Source organism: Festucalex cinctus, chromosome 2 (genome assembly GCF_051991245.1).
Source record: "Festucalex cinctus isolate MCC-2025b chromosome 2, RoL_Fcin_1.0, whole genome shotgun sequence".
Taxonomy (NCBI): domain Eukaryota; kingdom Metazoa; phylum Chordata; class Actinopteri; order Syngnathiformes; family Syngnathidae; genus Festucalex; species Festucalex cinctus.
This window is the reverse complement of record NC_135412.1, coordinates 37,536,845-37,557,207: the sequence shown is the minus strand read 5'-3', so window position 1 is coordinate 37,557,207 and position 20,363 is coordinate 37,536,845. Positions and strand designations below refer to the sequence as shown.

The window sequence follows — 20,363 nt, the reverse complement described above, 5'->3', positions numbered from 1 at the left end:
CGCTTCTCAGGAAAAATTCATGACTCTCAAATCCAACAGATATGTCATCGACATACACACATACCTGGCTAGATTCTGCTTCCTCAGCATTTCCTGCTGTCGCACAAAGATTTCGGCTTGGGCCGGTTGCAGGAAACCATAGCCTGGTGCAAATAAATAAATAAATGCATCATTAGCGGGTTCACATTTTCCAACATCAAGTAGCTGTGGTGAATTACATACTTGCATGATATATACCACCAACACAAATAACATAATTACATCCAATATGAGTTGGATATTTAAAAATATCATCACCGTCTTAAAATAATTGCCTAAGTCATGTTTTTTTTTGCAAACATTTTTTTTTTTTTTGCCTAAATCGTCTTCTCATGATGCAAATGACTAATTTTTTTGTGTTGCTGAAAAATCTGAAAAAAAAAAATACATTGTAAGAAGGTGTCAATATGTATTTTATGAACAAATTGGAAAAAAAAATTATAGAAAATTCCCATTTATTTTATGTGGTTTTAAAGAAATAATCTAGTGGGATATATAGGTCTTTTTTTTTCTTTCTTTTTTTAAAGAATTTTCTGTCATTGTTTTTTTTTTTTTTATCAGTACTGTACTTGGTAATGGAAACAGTGACTACTCAAGAGTTGCGTACAGTACTCGTTAAAAAAAAAAAAGTGGTAAAATTGGAAAATTGCTACTCCAAACTTTAGAAAAAGCTGTCAATAATACACAAATTCATCCCATCCGCCCATTTTCACTCTTATTTGAGTTGTCAATCCTCTTCCAAAACTATAAATAAGCTCTTCATATTGACAGTTGCAAGCTGTTGATTTAAGCACTTCCTAATCTTAAAAAGAATCTCTTCGTATTGCTGCCAATATGCCCAATTTTTGTGAATTTCCATCCCCATGTTTTTTTTTTAGCCTAATTATTAACCAATCTAAAATATTGAAAATTGATTTCTCAATTTCACAATGAAGTGTTATTAGTTCGATAAACTATGTGTTGTTGTTGTTGTTTATTTGGTTTGTTTGTTCTTTTCCTATGGAGTGCTTTTGTTGATATGAGGATTCCGACAGACACCAGCAATATTTCAACTTCAATTTAGGATTGTTTTGCTTTTTCTTTCGTTTGTTTTTCCAGACCTACAATATCGCCAACAATGAGTGGATAAGACGAAGAAGGTAATGTACACCAATTAGCCTGCATGTCTTTACGCAAGGTGATTTTCATCCTTTCTCGACCAACCTCGCATGTCAGCAAAGTTACTGTCGAGCATGTGGAGTTTTATTTGTGGTTAACCCATTTTACACATGTATGATTGTTAAGAATTTGAATCCATTGTTGTAAATGCATATTTTATAATAGTGAGAGTCTGAGCAAGCAAGTCTGCGGTTGATCGGTGTGGTCACGTGTGACCTGTGTGTGTTATTAGCATGCTGAAAAAGGTGTCAACGTGTCAAATGGCGACTCACCAGCAGGGGCCTGGCAGAGAGCTGAGGGCAAGCCTAAGAAAGGAGCCCGCAGGTGAGGTCCGAGCGCGATGTGAGGGGCTGTCGGGGGTGATAGGAGGGGCGGAGGTTGGGATAGTTCCCTGTGGAGGCAAATAGAAAAGAAATAGATTTGAAATTAAAGCGGCCTGCGTCGATTCTGACAACCATGTTATTGTTTTGTTTTTTTCTGCCTCCGCCGTGCATCTCAGCCCTTCTCATGCGTGCGTATTTTTTATCAGCCGTGTTCCAGAGGCCCCGACGTCGCCCCAGCGCCTCATCAGTCTTGTCATGCTGCAGAAAGCACCGCTGGCCATCGCTGTACCCTCCACTGCCGCCTCACGCACGCGCGCACGCACATTCATGCGCGCGCACACATAATGAGAGCTGAATGCACAATGCCACTGTGTCATGCTCTGACAGCTGGGGCGGCCCCTGCATCTTGACCGGGGCCACGGGCTGAAGGACCTTCTAATTAACACTCATCCCGCCTCTATTCGCCCCGTCAGCCCCCCTCGTCCCCTCCCTTTTTGATGCCCCCATTCCCTCCCTCGCGCTTTCCAAGCCAGCATTGATGCCGCTAAAAAGATGGCGCGTCCTGCAACCTCAACTTTTGAAAAGGCCTCTCCATTATCTCCCTCGTCCTTTGTCCTCGTCAAGGGGGGAAAGGCGCCTCTCACCTTTTTTCCCACTCAGTGTTTCTCTCTCTTTTTTTTTTTTAAACCAAACCATCTCTTTTTGTTCTCTATGTCCTCTATGAAAAATGGGTGTTGTTTGTGCCCTTCTTTTCACCCGCTCTTCCCTCCGTTCTTCGTCAAGTTACGCTCTCCGTCATTCATTTTCCTAGTTATTTGTACATCCTCACCATTAAGAGATGTTTTTTTGTAAGCTGATAGAATAATGAGGCTTCGGTACTTTGACCTCTTGACTGTGTCAAAATGTGTCTTGGAGCTTGAGGAAGATGAGGAGGAGGAGGACGTTCGCAGCCTGCCCGTTGGCAAAACTTAATTTATGCCTCTTTCAACTAGGGCTGTCACAAACCACTATTTTGCTTGTCGACTAGTCACCGATAGTAGTCACGATTAGTTGACTAATCAGATCATGTGTAAATCGCATCATATTGTACCAACAAGCAGCTACGCTTATTAGCTTACAGCTTGAACTGTTTGTAGCAGGGGTGTCAAACTCATATTAATTCAGGAGTTACTTAACCCCAAATTTGATCTAAAGAGAGCCAAACAAGCATGTCCAATAAGAGGTCCAATAAGCTATAAATAACGGGTCCAAATATTTACTATTTATTTTGGTCCGAAGTAGATTCTGAAAATATTTCCAATTATCATCATCTCATTGCAGAGTAATCAGAAATTTCTTATATATATATATATATATATATATATATATATATATATATATATATATATATATATATATATATATATATATATATATATATATATATCTATATATAGACCAATTCTCTGTAAGATCATCCAACGGGATAACTGTTGGGTGCATCTTTCCACTGGAACACACAAAGCATATATATATATATATATATATATATATATATATATATATATATATATATATATATATATATATATATATATATATATATATATATATATATATATATATATTAGGGGTGTTAAAAAAAATCGATTCGGCGATATATCGCGATACTACATCGCGCGATTCTCGAATCGATTCAATAATCGGCAGAATCGATTTTTTTTTTTTTTTTTTTTTTTTTTTTATTTTTTTTTTTTTTTTTTTTTTTTTTTTTTTTTTTTTTTAGGATTCACACCTTGAGCATGGAAGAATGTTATATGAACGGCACATTAAGCCTTAATATTTTTATTTTAATGCTGTTCAAATGTGAAACAGATTGCAAACTGTTTGTGTACAGTAGCTCACGGTTATAAGCCTCAAGTTTTAGATGAATATATTCATACAAATCTTACAGTGTACATGTACAAATTTACTGATAGTATTTTCTAAATTTGAATGGAAAAAAATCGCAACAATCGACTTATAAATTCGTATCGGGATTAATCGGTATCGAATCGTGACCATTCGTATCGGGATTAATCGGTATCGAATCGAATCGTGACCTGTGAATCGTGATTCGAATCGAATCGTCAGGTACTAGGCAATTCACACCCCTAGTATCCTGTATGATTTTGTATTTTATAGGGGTGTTAAAAAAAATCGATTCGGCGATATATCGCGATACTACATCGCGCGATTCTCGAATCGATTCAATAATCGGCAGAATCGATTTATTTATTTTTTTTATTTTTTATTTTTTTAGGATTCACACCTTGAGCATGGAAGAATGTTATATGAACGGCACATTAAGCCTTAATATTTTTATTTTAATGCTGTTCAAACATGAAACAGATTACAACCTCTATAAGACTGAAATTTCAGATAAATAAATAATAAATTTTCATATAAATCTTACACTCTACAAGCTTACTGATTAGTATTTTCTAAATATGAATGAAAAAAAATCGCAACAATCGACTTATAAATTCGTATCGGGATTAATCGGTATCGAATCGTGACCATTCGTATCGGGATTAATCGGTATCGAATCGAATCGTGACCTGTGAATCGTGATACGAATCGAATCGTCAGGTACTAGGCAATTCACACCCCTAATATATATACACAGTGATACCTCAGCTCACGAACATAATTGGTTCCCAGAAAGTGTGTGGAAGGTGAAAAGTTTGTCTTCCGAACATTTATTTCCCATAAGAAACCATTAAAATTAGAATAATCCGTTCCCAGGTCCCTATAAAACATAATTTTCTACTAAATAAGCCTTAAAACTACACAAAAATATACCTTATTTTATGTATAATAAATGTGCTATTGTATTGTAATTAAAGATAAAAACTGTACTGTATAAAAAAGTCGTTTTATTTACCTTTGTGATGGTAGTTCTTAAGGAATGGTAGACTTACTTCATTCGAGAGCGTTTCACCGCCATAGAGTGTTTATGGAACGGTTGCCGCTCATTCGCGCTTTCGTGCTCACCGGAGCGGAGGAGGTGTGTCCCATGGTGAACAAGGAAGTGGAGCACTTTAGCGAGTCAACAAAAAGTGAGCACCTCCAACTACTTTCACCTCTTTCCTGGGACTAAACTGCCGTGGCACTATTTTCTCCTTTTTTGAGGTACGTGATAGCACTTTCGCTTTTTTTAGTGGCGCGAACTCCATTGACTACAATGCAAACGCGCTGCCGAATCGCCGTCCCTCGCTTTTGATGAGAACGTAGCTTTAGGCTTAACACTAGCCTGTGGTGGGGTCTTTTTCGGTCCCATAATAGCAAAAGTACACTCAATATGGTCCAAAATTAGAGGTGTGCAAAATTTCCGATTCTTAGATTATTCACGATTCGGCCGTGGAACAATCGAGAACGATTCACAAACGTCCAAATTCCGATTATATAAATATGCCAAGGGAAGCGAAACTAAAGTGAACCGGAGCGAAAAGTACGCGGAACTGAAACGCAGTAGCGCGCGCGGTCTTCGGGACGCTTTTGGAACGGACCGAGAGTACACATCCACAACTCACGCCTCGAGATTCAAAACAACAACAAGCATGGCTGAGCTGACCAACCCACCTCTTCGTGAGATCAGACCTGCTCCGAAAAGGCAAACAACTTGAGGCGGAAGTATCAGCTAGCTGGCTGCAGTGCGTCGGTTAGCGTTCTACAGGGCGCCGCGCAGTGATACGAACGAACGAACAGAAAAGTAGTGGCTGGCGGTAATGGCGTCTGACTTTATTCAGAAAAGAGTATTGTGGTGGAAATGTATCACGCTTTTGAAAACAAATAGTTTTTAGAAGAAAAACGCTTTATTTCCGAGACCCCAGCCAGCTTGCTGGACTATTTTCCTCTCGTCCAACGCCGAAGTCAGTGCTGATCGCACACACGGGAGGTGAGGATCAAATTGAGATTCATGTTAAAAAACCCGAACGATCCCATTAATGTTTACACGTTCATGTTTACACAAGTTAAAAAGCAGAAAAGCACTTGAGGGTTTTTTTTTTTGTACCTCTGAGAAACTTTAATGTTTACATGTTCATCTTTACACAACTTAAAAAGCAGGAAAGCACTTTTTTTTTTTTTTTAGGCATTTGTATTGAAGTAGTAGTTCACATTGTCTTTCATTTATACCTCAGTGCACTTTTGAGTGGATAAAAATAATATATTTTTGCTCAATGCTATGTTTTATTCTGTTGAAGACTGAATATACTTAAAAGCTGTTGTTACAGAATGAGGACTTGAGTATTTTATTTACTGTTTTGAACTGTTAACTTGATACTGAAATAGTAGTTTATTTAGGCCTGAGAGGACTTTTGTACTATTTTTGTAACTAATGTACGAAACATTAAAAGCACCAAAATACATTGGTTTTTTTCTGCTGCCTGGGGGGGGAAATCAATAATCGTTTTATAATCGAATCGTAGCCTCTGAATCGTAATCGCAATCGAATCGTGAGGTGCCCCAAGATTCCCACCTCTATCCAAAATGTCTATCAAACACAAACCGCGTCCGCACTAAAAGAAAGGGGGTGACGAACTGGGACGCCGTGAGCGTGCGTCAGCTTCTCGTGGCCACCACGTGGTGCTGTTCGACCGCGTGGTTTGGTTCGTCCGCCGAAAACTAGTTCGTCATCAGAGACTACATGCTCGCGAATTTAATGTTCGTGAGGCGAAAAGTTCGTGAGCTTAAGCGTTCGTCACCCGAGATATCACTGTATATCAATTTTCTTAACATCTTGCTCCTCACAAGGATCGTAAGGGGTGCTGGAGCCTATCCCAGCTGGCTCCGGGCAGTAGGTGGGGTACACCCTGCACTGGTTGCCAGCCAATTGCACGAACAATCATCCACACTCACAAGCACACCGAGGGACACTTCAGAGCGCCCAATTAAACTGCAATGCATGTCTTTGGAATGTGGGAGGAGACCGGAGTACCCGGAGAAGACCAACGCAGGCACGGGGAGAACATGCACCCCGGCAGGTCGAAGCCTAGACAAGCCATTAAGGACAAAATTAGCAACCACAGTTAATTTTAGTGAACCAGTGAGAGAATGCAAGAGAACGCCCGGCCATAAAGTAGCTGTGTTTTGATTGTTGATAAACGGGTGTCCACTGACTACAAGTCATGCCTCTAAAATCCATAGTAGATGCTATATGTTAGCCGAACCAAACATGACATAATATTACAATGTTACAGCAACCACACCGTGTAACCTGTGGGTGCTAAGCTAGCTTTCAGACATCATTCAATTTACTTTCACATTCATGTTTTTAGTTCTCATTCACATGTAATCGCTACCTGCTGTGTTTTTGTCATATTGGAACTAGAACTACTTCCTGCTTTTGTCACTAAGAATCATGGCAAATACCAGCCTAATGCTGCAGTCACAGCTCAGACCCAACGAGTGCATTGCCTTGTGTAGCACCGTTGAACTGTCAACCAAGACAGCATTTAGCATTTGCTAAAGTAATAACACTACTGTATTTGGTATACATAGTTCCTGGTGAGAATTTATCGTATATTTGATTTTCAGCGAAATTGTAGTGTCCGGTTTTCAATTGTGAAAAACTGGTCACCCTAGCCATGACGCACACACATGACTCAGTATGTCTGTTTACATCACGGATGACCCAGATTGTTACGACTGCGCATGTGCGTCACAGGCAGGCATCGGCTAGCAGAAACAGCAGCAGACGAGGCAGTTTTGAGAGAAAAAAAAACAAAACTGAAATAATAATAATGATGACATGGACTATTAAATTAGCCGTCAACTAGTTGGCTAATCTTGGCAGCTACTTTCAAACTCTTGTCTATAGCTAGTAACCTTGGTCTCTGCTGCCTTTTCTGCCCGCACGCCACTGAGCCGCGCGAGAGCCCGTCGCCACACACAGGCACACATGGGAATGGAGCTGAAGAAAACAAAGTGGAAACCAGCGACGGGACGCGTGCAACCGCAAATATTGTTTTGTAACCGTGTTCAAATTAGCTAGCGCCTGCTTGTCTCTCGCTTGGCTTAGCGGCGAGGGAGCGGAACAGCTTGGAGGGAACGCTCGCATGCAGGGACAAGGGGATGTGAGAGTTGTGAGCTATTGGTCTGCGTGTGTGTGTGCGCGTGCACGTGTGTGCGTAGGGGAGGGGTTGAAAAGCATTCATCGATCGCCTTTGCCGCTGAAATGTTAATGCTAATCGTATAACCGCTCTCTCCGGCGGCGCCTTGCACTCCTGTGGCAGCTCCAATTAATCTTGGGTGAGGGCTGTGGCGCGTGACCCCGGGGCCGCGAGCTGGGGGCCCCACTAGCCGCTTCTTATGTAATTACACCGCCCAGTGTGTAATCACCTGGTTTAATCCCTCAGGGCAAGCAATTAGCCTCGCGACGCGCAGCCACGGCGCGGCTCACGCAAAGAAAAAAAAAAAACGCCATCAACCCCCACCCACGCTCGGCTCCCCCGCACGCCAAACTGCCTCAACCGCCGCCTCTCAGATGTTCCCTTTTCTTTCTTCCGTCTCTTTGCGCCGCCCACCGTTGCCTAGCGTTAGGCCACAGATGAATAACGGTCAATTAAAGCTGCATGACTGGGGCTGCCAGGCGTCTGCGCCACCATAATTAGGCCTAATCACGGAGCGCGAGGGAGCGAAGGCGGGAAAGGCGTGCGTCTGACACTCCCCTCCACTCCCTTCCTCCATCTCTCATTCTTTCTCTCCCTGTTTTTTTAGAACGCAATTTGGACGGGCGAGTGGTGCGTTTGGGTCTTGCTATGCATTCGTATTGCGCAATTGCAAGGTGGACTCATAAGAACGCAAAGCGTCGTGGTTGGCCTGTGTGTGCGTTGGTGTGTGTGTGTGTGTGTGTGTGTGTGTGTGTGTGTGTGTGTGTGTGTGTGTGTGTGTGTGTGTGTGCGTCTCACTGTGCCGCCAGTGAGGCCAAGGGCTTCTGGGAAATTCACTCGTGTGTGACGACCTGTCAGAGTGGCGACAGCGTTCCTGTCCTGAAGCAGCCCAGGCGAGGTGTGTGCGTACGTGTATTTTGTGAGAATGTGTGGGGGTGTGCGTGCGCGTGTGCGTGTGTGTGTGACAGGACTGCCCTTAATGACGGGAGCGTGGGGGGATTAGGAGCGCCGCGCGGCCGCCTTCGGCTCCTTCTCCGCAGGAACACATTTACACAGGAAGCTCATTAAAATGGATGAGGCTCCCTCCTCGCTCGTCCGCCCTCCCTCCCTTCCCTTATCTCACATTCTCTCCATCGCCTCACTCCCTATCTTGCTTCATCTCTCTCTCTCTCCCCGTCACGTCGTCCTTTCGCCTTGTGCGCTTTTTCGCTTTTTTGCTCTTGCTTCCCTCTCTTCATCCCCATTTTAAGCCCCCGTGTTTTCTACTTCCTTCCTCTCTTTATTTTTCTCCATCCCTCCCTATTTGCCTGGCAGATGCTCGGTGAGCTTAGCGCCATTTAAGGCCAGACGAATGGAGCGCCAGGCTCTAAGCCCATTGAGCGGCCCTAATGATTTGTTTTTAACAATGGGCCCTAATGGGCCCAAGATAATCAATGATGAGGGGTCGAAGGAAAGGTGAGCCATAGAGAGAGTTAGGGAGGGAGTTTGCCGCCTCCACTCGCTTCCTTCGCCATGGCTTTTCATTCCACCAATTATCTCTATTTGAATTCCCTCTCTTCACGTTGCGCTCATTCCACTTTTGGGGTCGCTCTAGAATTTGGTTCCTGTTCTTTCTTTGTGCTGGTTGAGCACAGTCCGGCCCTTTATACGTCTCACGTGTACGCTACGGAGAAAAGTATGTGAATGTAACACCCATCTTCCATTAGGCTTGGCTTCAAAGATTTTCTTTAATTCTACTATCGGAGATTATAAGAGTAAGTTTTGATTCATCCTAATGATTGGAAGTCAAAGCCAGAGATTTTTATTTCATTAACTGCAGAACCCCCCCCCCCCCCCCCCCCCCCTCCCCCCCAAAAAAAGCCTTTATCTGAAATTTAATTTTTACAAATACTAAAGCTCGAAGTTTTGAGGTATAAGGATTAGGGATGTAACGATATTCAAACATCACAATACGATATCACGATATGAAGGTTACGATACGATAATTATCACAATATTGTGGGGGGGGGGTGGCAATATTGAATGAGATCACAATATTGTAAAAAAAGAAAAGAGCTCATACTAAAAAAAAAAAAGCACAATATTGTGTTTTTGTACATAACAGCAATGCATATAAACCACCGACAGTCTTTAATAACAATATTGAGGCACTTACTTGCTAATGCAAGCACACATTGATCGCTTCACAAGCAAATTAGGTTCCCCTTCATCTGACAATTAGAATAGATTTTAAACATAAAAGGCCAAAACATCCCTAATGAAAATTAAATTGCACTAATAAACTAGCCACTAGAGGGTGCTACAACTGCACAATTGGAAATCAATCTGACTTTTATAACAGATGTGTTCGTTTTCAATACTGTGAACATGACAACGACGATATTGTGGAAGTTTTAATATCACGATATCACGATATTGCCCTTATCGTTACATCCCTAATAAGGATCACGTTTGGGTGAGATGTGAGTACATTTGTATTTGCTGCATGGATGCAAAACCACGCTCAATAAACTCTCACGTGATGTGTGATCTTCATGTAGCATTCATCAATGGCTAACCATCAGCCACTAGTCTTGCTGAGATTCATATAATGTCTATATAAACTAGGAGTGTCAGGCGATTAAATTTTTGTAATCGTAATTAATCGCATGACTTCAACAGTTAACTCACGATTACTTGCAAATTTTATATCTGTTCTAAATGTGTAATAAAATGTACAATAAAAATATTTTTCTAAGTTTTCATACTCTTGTTAACATAAAAGTGGAAAAAATGTTAAACTAATAGAAATATGGCTGCATCTTTTAGTAATTACATGTAATTTTAGTAATTACAAGTAATACAGTAATTTCATAATAATTAATAAAATTTAGTTAAAATTATAAAGCCGTTCTGTACTGTAAAAAAAGAGTGTTATATTAATTTGTGTTGAGGTCATTTTTCTGCTACTAGATGGCATAATTGCATTTGTAAGACAGCTAGGTGACAGCTCAGTGCATTTTTCTTTTCATATTAACAGCTATCTAATCTTTAACATGAAGTAACGTAAGATTAAGTCTCCACAAATATATGCATTATTATTAAATTTATTACTGCTAAATTTTGACGTGCTGCGTTGCGACTGGAATTTCCCCAGTACAGGCTTTCCAAGTAAAGGGCGGTTGTTAATCGTGCGTTAAAAAAAAAAATTGTGGCATTAATGGAACTTTAAATTAACTCAAAATTAGCACACTAATTTTGACACCCCTAATAAAAACATATTTATTTATATCATGACTCTATGATGACTAGCAGAGAGGTAATACATAATTTTTTTTTCAATTTCGTAAGGTAGTAGGCATGGGCACAAGGTGTTTTTTTTTTTTTTATAACTCCGCATACAAGTTGGGGTTGTCCCCTTGTGGCCGATATACACAATATTAAAAATGGCCACCAATGAAGATTAGAATTTCAAATCTCAGCACTTGCTGGCAGTAGATCCTGGTGCAGCACCACTGTTTCCCTGGTCTTTGATGTGACGAATCCATTTACAAGCTCAATTTTCTTTTTCAAGGCCATTGTCAAGGACAAAGGCTATTTTCAATGTTATTATTTAGTATCTATCTAATCTGGATATTGTGAGAGGCTTTTGGCATTGTTAACATTGCCAAAAGCATTTCAAAATGTCCACACTTTCCTTTGTTGTCACCTGTTCTTTGTCTTTGTGGCAATCCATGTTTTCTATGACAATCGCGCCATGTTTTCGTGGTTCGGGGAAAAGAAATACAGTCCAATAAATTGTATGTGGTATTGTATATCTCAACCAAAAAGTGCCAATAGATGTGCGTCAAGGGTTGCTGACTGCATTTTCGTAGTTTTTCCGCCGTGTCGCTCAATTTCCAGCGGACCGAAGATTCCCTATTGTATCTTGTAATTGTCTTGTTCAATTACTATCCATCCATCCATTGTCTTGACTGCTTATTCCTCACAAGGGTCGCAGGGGGTGCTGGAGCCTATCTCAGCTGTCAGAGACGGACAACCATCCACACGCACAGGCACACAGAGGGACAATTCGGAGCGCCCAATTAACCTGCCATGCATGTCGTTGGAATGTGGGAGGAGACCGGAGTACCCGGAGAAGACCCACGCAGGCACGGGGAGAACATGCAAACTCCACCCAAGAAGGCCGGAGTGCGGACTCAAACCCGAGTCCTCAGAACTGGGAGGCGGACGTGCTAACCAGTGCCGCCCTGTTCAATTATTAAATAATCATAATTGTGGGTTCTATAGTCATTTTTTAAGTGGCCTAATGTTCAAATTGGATCCAGTATTTGAGGACAGGTGTACTTCTTTTCTTGAGTAAATAAAGTGGTGGCATTGTACACTTATTGATACACTTTATGTTCCCCTTTCTTCTTTCATTCTCTCATTTTAATAAAGGTACAATTAATGCTAAGTGCCCTTGAGCACATTTTCTCTATTAACCCCCCCTACGTTCTCCTCCCTCCAAAAAGAGTGCAGCTCGTGAAGAGGTTAAAGAGGAGGCAGGTGGGAGATTTTTGGGGTGCGGGGTGAGGCCTATTTAACCATTCCTGGCCCTTTGCGGCTAATTACGCCGCTCTGTCTACACTGGCGGCGCATCGCCACGGCTCGCTGGCCACATTTGCACTGCAGCACACACAAATTATATTCACACAAACATAGCCAAATTCAATCCGCATATATGGCGTACATGCTGCTTGAAAATGGAGCGCACACACACATGATGCACACCCCCCAACACCGCACCAGGAGGCCGCTCCGCTTCCTGCTTATATCCTCACCCCTTCCCCTCACTACCCCCCTCTCACACAAACATCCCCCCTTCTCTTCCGACCTCCCTCCCTCCCTCCCTCCCGCTGCTGCACCGCCGACCCATTATCGATCCCCCGCCTCTCCCCGCGCCACATAAATAATCGACAAGCAATTATCCGCCCACTCCCGCTGCCCCCGGCTTTGTTTGGGAGGCACAGGGGCCAGCGATGGGGGTAGAGAGGGAGGGAGGACGAGCCGGGTACGCAGCCGTGCGTCTCCACAGCGGTAGGCGAGAGGTTATTTGGACATGCACGCATATACGCACATCAAGTTGATCAAATCTTACTGAGGAAGGTGGCAAGTTGGTAACTGACTTAGATGCTTTTCAAAATTGTATCTGCAGTTTCCGCACATCAACTGTAATGGCCACTTGCGTGGAGGATGTTAATTAATTAATGAAAACTAACTGGGGGCCCTTCCTCACCTGTCTGTGTAATGCGCATCCCGGTGCTGCGGTAGGCCCTGCTTGCGTCTCTGGCTGGATGACGACGAGCTGCCTCCCGTGGGCAGGTGAGCTTCTAAGGCCGCCGGATTCCTCACCGCCGCAGCCAACGCTTCCTGCTGAGCGCGCAGCACGTCTGAGTAAAGAACAAAGATGGAAAACACGGCAAGCGGAACGAGGAGAAAGAAGGATGATGGGGAGATTGATAGTTGAGGCAAAGGCAAGAAAAGAGGGGAAGAGAGAAGGGAAGATATAAATTTAGCATCCAGTGGCTAATTTCCATGCAGACAGGCAGAAAATCCTCGTAAACATCTATTTAGCACGCATGTTGAGAGGGCTGCGCATTGCTTTGTTTGTGAGGCATGTGCGAGATGACACACATGAAGGCCACGCATTCAAATTTTGTCAACTCGACTTTGCTCATGTGACACTAATATCCATCTTTTACCTACAAGATTACGCATGTGCATGGAAGTATACTGTTTGAGGCTATATTGAACATTTTGAAACATATTTTTGGCCAGGAATTCTCAAACGCTAGTGGTGCACACTTGGAGGTTGTTGTTTGGTGCTCTTTTTTTCTTTTTTTTCTCGACGCACCAACTTCATGGATGAACATGTTTGAACATGTTGAAAATTTCCTTGTGACAAAAAAACAAAACAAAAAACAAACAAACAAAAAAACATTAAGACTGTTTAGAAAACCATTAAAACTGTTTTGAGAACGTTTAGGACACATCAAGACCTTGAACAGACTCTGACGTAAAATCAACATTCGTTAGCCTCGTAAACGTTCACCCCTCAGTGGGATACGGGCACGTTCGCCAACTCAAGGTAAATGTAGCATTAGCTAGTCAGCTGCCACAATGGTTGTCAATATGCTTCTATGCAACTTCAAAATAAAAGCGAAACGAGTAATATTGTACATGGATATTGATGACTTAGCTAGCTTTTATTTTGAAGTCATCCCTTAGAAGCAATCGGTGTGGCGACTGACTTGACATTGAATTGATGCTGGCCTGCCCAATCATTTAGTGCACAAAAGCACAATATTCAATTCAAAAGCGAAATATTCAATTTCCAGTGCTCATGTGCATATGTGGCCCTCGTAATTGAGGTTGGTTTTAATATAAATAATTGACTTTGTTTTGTCTCAAGAGCTGAACTATTTCACAAATTCACAAATAGGAGATAAAGTATATGCATTATAAATGACATAAATACACTATATACTGCACATACAAATCAAACAAGAAAAATAGGCAAAAATCACTTCACTTCTAACTAGTGCCAGTCTGTCTTTGTCAGAAAATCCAAAATCAACATAGTTATATGTGTCTAATTTAATTTCTGGCTATAGTTATTTATTTTGATTAACATGTTAGCATTATTAAACTTACCTGTATTGGCTACAAACAGAATATGATTTTACTTTTTACAAGGTGTTTGGGGGATAGGGGCCATTCGGAAAGGGGCAATAGAGGTAGCAGTACAGTTGCACATAGCAGTGCACATTTCCAAGAAGGCCAAACACTCCAGATTTGCATCAGCACCAACTTGTAAACAATCTGAGACACACCATTAAAAGTCATACATTATTCACTGAGAAATTTGAATTAAAAAATGATGTTTCAATGTTAAGTCTGAATTAATTTCTGTATTTGTATCTATATCTGGGTCCATGCCAAAAACCTTAATGATTTATTCCTTTGGCATGTTCCCGAATCCACAAGAAAGTTGTCTGAAGATCAGTTTTGTTGTTTCTGCACAATGCGCTTCACCAGCAAACAGGCAAACAATGCTAACACAATTAGCTCTGCAACAATTATTGTGTTTTATGAACACGTGATTTATTTATTTTTTAAGACCCTGTCAGTGTAGTGATTCACATAGCTTACTTCTGTGTGGCTGTTGTTGGCCAGATTCCCATTCAATTCCCTATTGACAATCACAGTGTAAGTGACTGGTGATGAGTTGCGGATGGATGGATAGAGGTGATCTTATTCACCGGAGATGAAAGCCCGCATGTGGCTCTCCATCTCACCTCCACAACCACAACTGCCTCGCGCCGAACCCTGACCTCTGCCGCTCGCTCCGTTCCATCTCCTTCCTCGCCTTTCCCGCCCCAGCTTCCCCGCTTCTCTCCCAGACGAGACCTCATCATTATTGGCTAGGCCAGGCCGCACCAGGAGACAAGGCTTCTAATGAGAGAAAAATCCATCCTGCTCTCTCTCTCTCTCTCTCTCTCTCTCTCTCTCTCTCTCTCTCTCTCTCTCTCTCTCTCTCTGCTCCTCAATCTATCTACCCCCGCTCATTTTTAATTAGACAGATCCCTCAGGTGCCAGCGGGCCATTTCCGCCGCCTGTATGGGTGTTATGTGTGTTTGTGTGTTTCTAGGTGATTTAGGTGCCGCCTTTTGTGTGTGTGTGTGTGGGGGTGTGTGGGTGTGTGTGTGTGTGTGTGTGTGTGTGTGGAGGGGTGCTGAGCGGGCGCCGGGGTTGGGGGTGGGGTGGGGGTGAAGCGACAGATATTAATGCGGCCTAGCTCCGGTGTATCGATCTGTTTGCTGCGCCAGGCCACAGGGGACTCGGCTGGCGGCAGACAAGGTTGTGTATGTGTGGGGGTGCGCGCGCGCGCGTGTGTGTGTGTGTGTGTGTGTGTGTGTGTGTGTGTGTGTGTGTGTGTGTGTGTGTGTGTGTGTGTGTGTGTGGAGGTGGTGGTGGGGAGATAAGAGAGGGATCAGAGGGAACCGGAGCCCCAGAGCGCGGGCACACAGTCTGTTGTGCACGATGCAGGGGTGACACGGTGACCTCTGTGAGTTTCCTGTGGTAACCACAATGGCTATTTTGGATGAGCAGCTCAGCGCAAAGGATATTATCGTGATTAAGTATTGCATCACTATTGAGAAAAATCTCCCCCTGGAAGTTAGAATGACATAAGGCCGGAGAATATTTTCAAGCACTTTTGTCCAACATTTCAGGGTCATGATAGTCAAATATGATTGACGGGTTCCCATTTGCAAAATTACAGTTTTTTGTTTTTTTTTCTAACTAACCATGATTAGTGCTCTTACTAGTATTATTTTGGAAGGTTTTTACTTCCTGTTTTGGTCCACAGCCCTTATTGTGAACAAAATATGTTGTGAAGATGTAGTTTGTTATGTGATATGCTAGCTTCTCATGCTAGCTAGCTGGTACTTGGTTTGCTGTCATATTCTATAGCACCATGGCCAAACGAAATGGGCATAAAAAATGACATAGCAAGAAAGTTACACAAGTTGGAATGTTTTATGGGTGTTATGTTATGCTGAGGGGCAGTACTGTGAATGAGAAGTTAGCACATTTGCCTTATGAAAGTTGACCGAATCGAAGTTCAATCAGCGTCACGCAACTCAGATTGTGGTCAGCTACAATTTTCCCTCCAATAAAAAGGAAACACCACAAATGCTGAAAATGATCAACATTTCTTCCTCTGCATGAGTTATTTTGGGAGGTCCCACTTCGCTCCACTGGGTCCATATCGCTTATCCTTCTTTTGTGCCATCCTATTTTTCTCCTCGCCGTTGTTCCTGGAGTTGAGCCGAAATCCTTTCAGTTCAGCTCGTGAGAATGCAGACGAGTGACGCGCTGATGCAGCTTGGCCGGCCTTGTGATGGGTTTGGTGGACTGGCAGGTACTGAAAAGCCGACATCCATCCGCTCAGCACACAAGACAGCAGCAAATCGCGAATCTTTTCTCTGCGGCAAGCTTAGACAGAAGTAAATATGCAGAGTTTGTCACGCTTCGTAATTTTGACTGATTGCACTTGGAGCTGGAGTGGTCAATTTGTCTGGCGTGATGATAAAAAGATGAGGCATATTGTTTTAAATCTCAGTACACTCAGACACAACAATGACTAGTCCTTCCATCTTTACACTGGATCTCTACCGCCAACACTTTTTTTTCCTTTTCGCTCCTCACAAGCTGCTTTCATCAACTGACGGAGCGGCGAAAGCCCTGTTGGCTATTTCAACAAGCCGAACCCCCGCCTCCCCCCTCCCAAAAAACTACCCAGAGAGAACCTGAATCTCACAACAACACCTGCAAATCCACACACATGAACAGACGTCCATCTCACCCCTCTGTTTCACGCACACTTTCATTTTCTGCGGCCAACACTTCAAACGCATAAAAGGATGCTCTGTGGGGACCAAGGCTAAAGGGGGGAGGCGAAAGGGGGGATGCAGGATTTGAGATGGATGTATAGAAGAGACGATGGCTGGGACGGAAGGTGCTTCACTGGGGGCCCCGTCTGGAGATCGGGTCAATGTCAAGGGGCTCTCACTTGAACACAATCATGCTTGCCTCGTGATAAAAAAACAGTCACCACTTTGCTGTTTTTATTTTCATTTATATTTTTTTTATTGTATTTACCTTTTGAATTATATTTTTATATCTGTTTTTATTTTCACTATTATTTATTGATTTATTTTTTATTTTGGCATTTTTGGTCCTCCATACTGCTTTGTCCCCAGGGTTATTATAGCTTTGGAATTTTCATTTATGTTAATTTGATTTTGTTTTGAGTTTTTTTTTTTTTTTATTTAGTTAGTTTGAATTAGTTTCCAGGGTGGTTCAGTTAGTTTTTGTTAGTTTTTTAATAAATGCTTAGTTTTAGTTTAGTTTTAGTTTGTTTCAGTATTAGCTTTAGTTTTTAAAAGAAATGTGTATTACTTGTGCGCAATATTTAAAAAAAAAAACACCATATGAGCAACGTCATCTGAAGCTGCTTTTCTATTGGCTGCTGCTAGATGACATCACTTCTGTTAAAATCAAAATTAATCTAACTTACAATCACATTTAAAATCATCAATTATCAAAGACTAAAACGAAGGACATTTTCCTATAATTATTATTTTATTTAGTTTTGCAAACATAAAATGTAGTTTCTGTTTTTGTTTTTTTAAAAAGCATTTTCGTTTTTATTTTATTTCATTGACAAAATTGTTTTGAATTTTAGTTTTTTCGTTTTAGTAAACTAAAATAACCTTGTCCCACGTCTGAGAGAAAAAAAAAATCTGACTTTTGGTTGGAGAATTGAGAAGCCAGGTAAGTAGCTTGCTTCATTAAATATTTTTACAGTAAAGGAAGACATCTTACAGTGGCTAAAACTTGGGTTTTTAAATGTTTTTGTGACTAGAACAACCACTTGTTGGGTGGGACCCAAATAGGCTGTGGAAAAAATGCCACTTGTGTGCAACATAGCATGTGAAAGTGGAGCGGAAATGAAAAGACAAACTGATGTGGATAACAACAAAGTGACAAGGGAGTGTTGTATCATCTGCCTCATACCAGCAACAATGCTGGAGAAAGTACGACAGTGATCAGACTTCACAGTGCTTTGAATTCTCCCTCCCATAAGACACCAAGGAAGAGGTAATTAAACCTTTATAGGCTTCGCCACTTAGATTTGCAGCCAGCAATTCAACATCATTGCTAATCAAATAAAAATAAAAGTAGCTCAAACTTCAATTTGAGCAGGGCATTGACTGGATTTATGTCACTACACAGAAGCTTAAAAAGAACAGGAAGGACTTAATGGTACATTTTTACAAAAATGGACGTCAGGTTGAACAGAAATGTAAACCACTTTAATTTGTCTTTTTTCTCCAATTGTAGCTCCATTAAGCTTAATTCGGTAGATGTTATCTCTCTAGGAAAAAAAGATGGGACAAACTGGAGGTTTACAAAAGTATTGAGAGATTTAGGGGCTTGCCAACCAGCCAATAAGTGGTCCTGGATCAATGGCGGCGTTGGTGCATGCCGCTTGCGGGTGTTGTTAATGATGAAACGCCAGTGTGGTCAGAAATCAATGTGAGTCCCACCTTCACACAGGGTGGCCAATGCCACAATTAGAAACGTCAGGTGGGCCTTTCAATGGCAGCTATGTTGGGTAATTTTGGTTTGTGCGCTTTGTGTATTTTACCCCCCGTCCCAACATGCAATATAGAAATAAAGGCAGCTGACTGACCATGCCCGGGCAGTCCCATGCTGCTGGCCAGCTGGTAGAGGCGCTGCTGCTGCTCCTCGTAGGATCCGTGCTCGCTGAGCGCTGACATCATGCGCCTGTAGTGCTCCTCGGGGCTGATGTGGCTGTGGCTGCCACCTGCCTCCCCCTCTGGGCTCTGTGCAGTCTCTGGGGATGGGTGCAGAGGACCAATGTGATCAATTAGGACCAACATCAAATTGCTCTTCTTGCTCAGTGCTGTCTCAAAATGCAAAGGTCATTAACTGGCGAAGAACAAATAATGGACCTGGACAGTATATACTTCAGTAAAAGACCCAAGTACTATATTTACTCGCATTCAAACTAAAAACAAGTCTTGAAGTCGTTCACTGTAAAAAAATAAAATAAAAGTAATATGTACTTGAAAAAAACTAGTAAAGCTTATTCACTCAGAAATTGTAAGTTAATTTTACAAGGAGCATTTTGAGTACATCTTACCAGTTTATTAAAAAAAATAAAATAAAATAAAAAAGCGACTCAAGGGCTGAGGAACAAAAACCACAACCTTCAGCTTGGGAGATCGCCACTCTATCACCTGAGCCATGCCGCTCCTTCTGGGTGTTAGTATATTGATGGTGTCAGGTGGAAACCTTGTAACTCCAAAAGACCTGTTTTTGGTCTCATTTTGCACACCAGCAATGCAGTATAAGTGGCAAACAGCAAGAGTGGCATGGATCAGGTGGTAGAGTGGCTGTCTCACAAGCTGAAGGCCATGAGTTTGTTCAACGCTTGAGCACCTTTTTTTTTTTTTTTTTTTTTTTAATAAACTGGTAAAATGTTCTGAAAACATTCCTTGTAAAATGTATTTTGAATTTCTGAGTGAACAAAAAAATTTTACTCGTTTTTTTTTTTTCAAGTAAATATTACACTTTCTTTGTGTGAGGGTTTTCGTTTGTCAGAGAAATTTGTTGGTGTCTCCCAGAAGACTCGTTTCCACATAGTTCCTTCATTAACGTGCCAGAGCTGATAGATTGGAGGTCATGGTGGTTAAAGCTGTTCCGATAAATACATGATTTCATTTGCTTGTGTTTTGTTTTGGTTTTATTACAGTTTCACACCTAACAGGCACTTGCCTGACACTTGCTCAAGCTCGGCCAGAAAACATGGCAACAGCTAAGAGAAACAAAATTAGTATATTATAGGACATCTAGTGTTCACATGACTCCATTCAAGAGTATTTATAAAGTCTGAGCTCTCGTGGCTCACATTTTCTGTTTTTCATCCTGATGGTCTTAAGTTCTTCCACACCAAACTCATCCAACAAGGCATCTATGCGCCTTGGACAGAAAAGGAACTATCTGCCATTGATCTCTCAAAACGGAGCATATAAATGTCCAAAAGCCAAGGATGGCAAACCTAAGGATGTCCATGTCACACATTTATGGTGAA

At 41.9% G+C, this 20,363-nt stretch overlaps 1 protein-coding gene across 1 annotated transcript in view; it reads right to left on the bottom strand.

Annotated features, from left to right (window-relative positions):
* samd11 (sterile alpha motif domain containing 11) overlaps nt 1-20,363 on the bottom strand; it is a 71,813-nt gene that overhangs the window by 8,032 nt on the left and 43,418 nt on the right. The window contains 4 exon segments of the mRNA XM_077514967.1: nt 65-143; nt 1,470-1,588; nt 12,912-13,065; nt 18,939-19,103. Of these exon segments, the coding sequence (XP_077371093.1) occupies nt 65-143; nt 1,470-1,588; nt 12,912-13,065; nt 18,939-19,103 (517 nt within the window).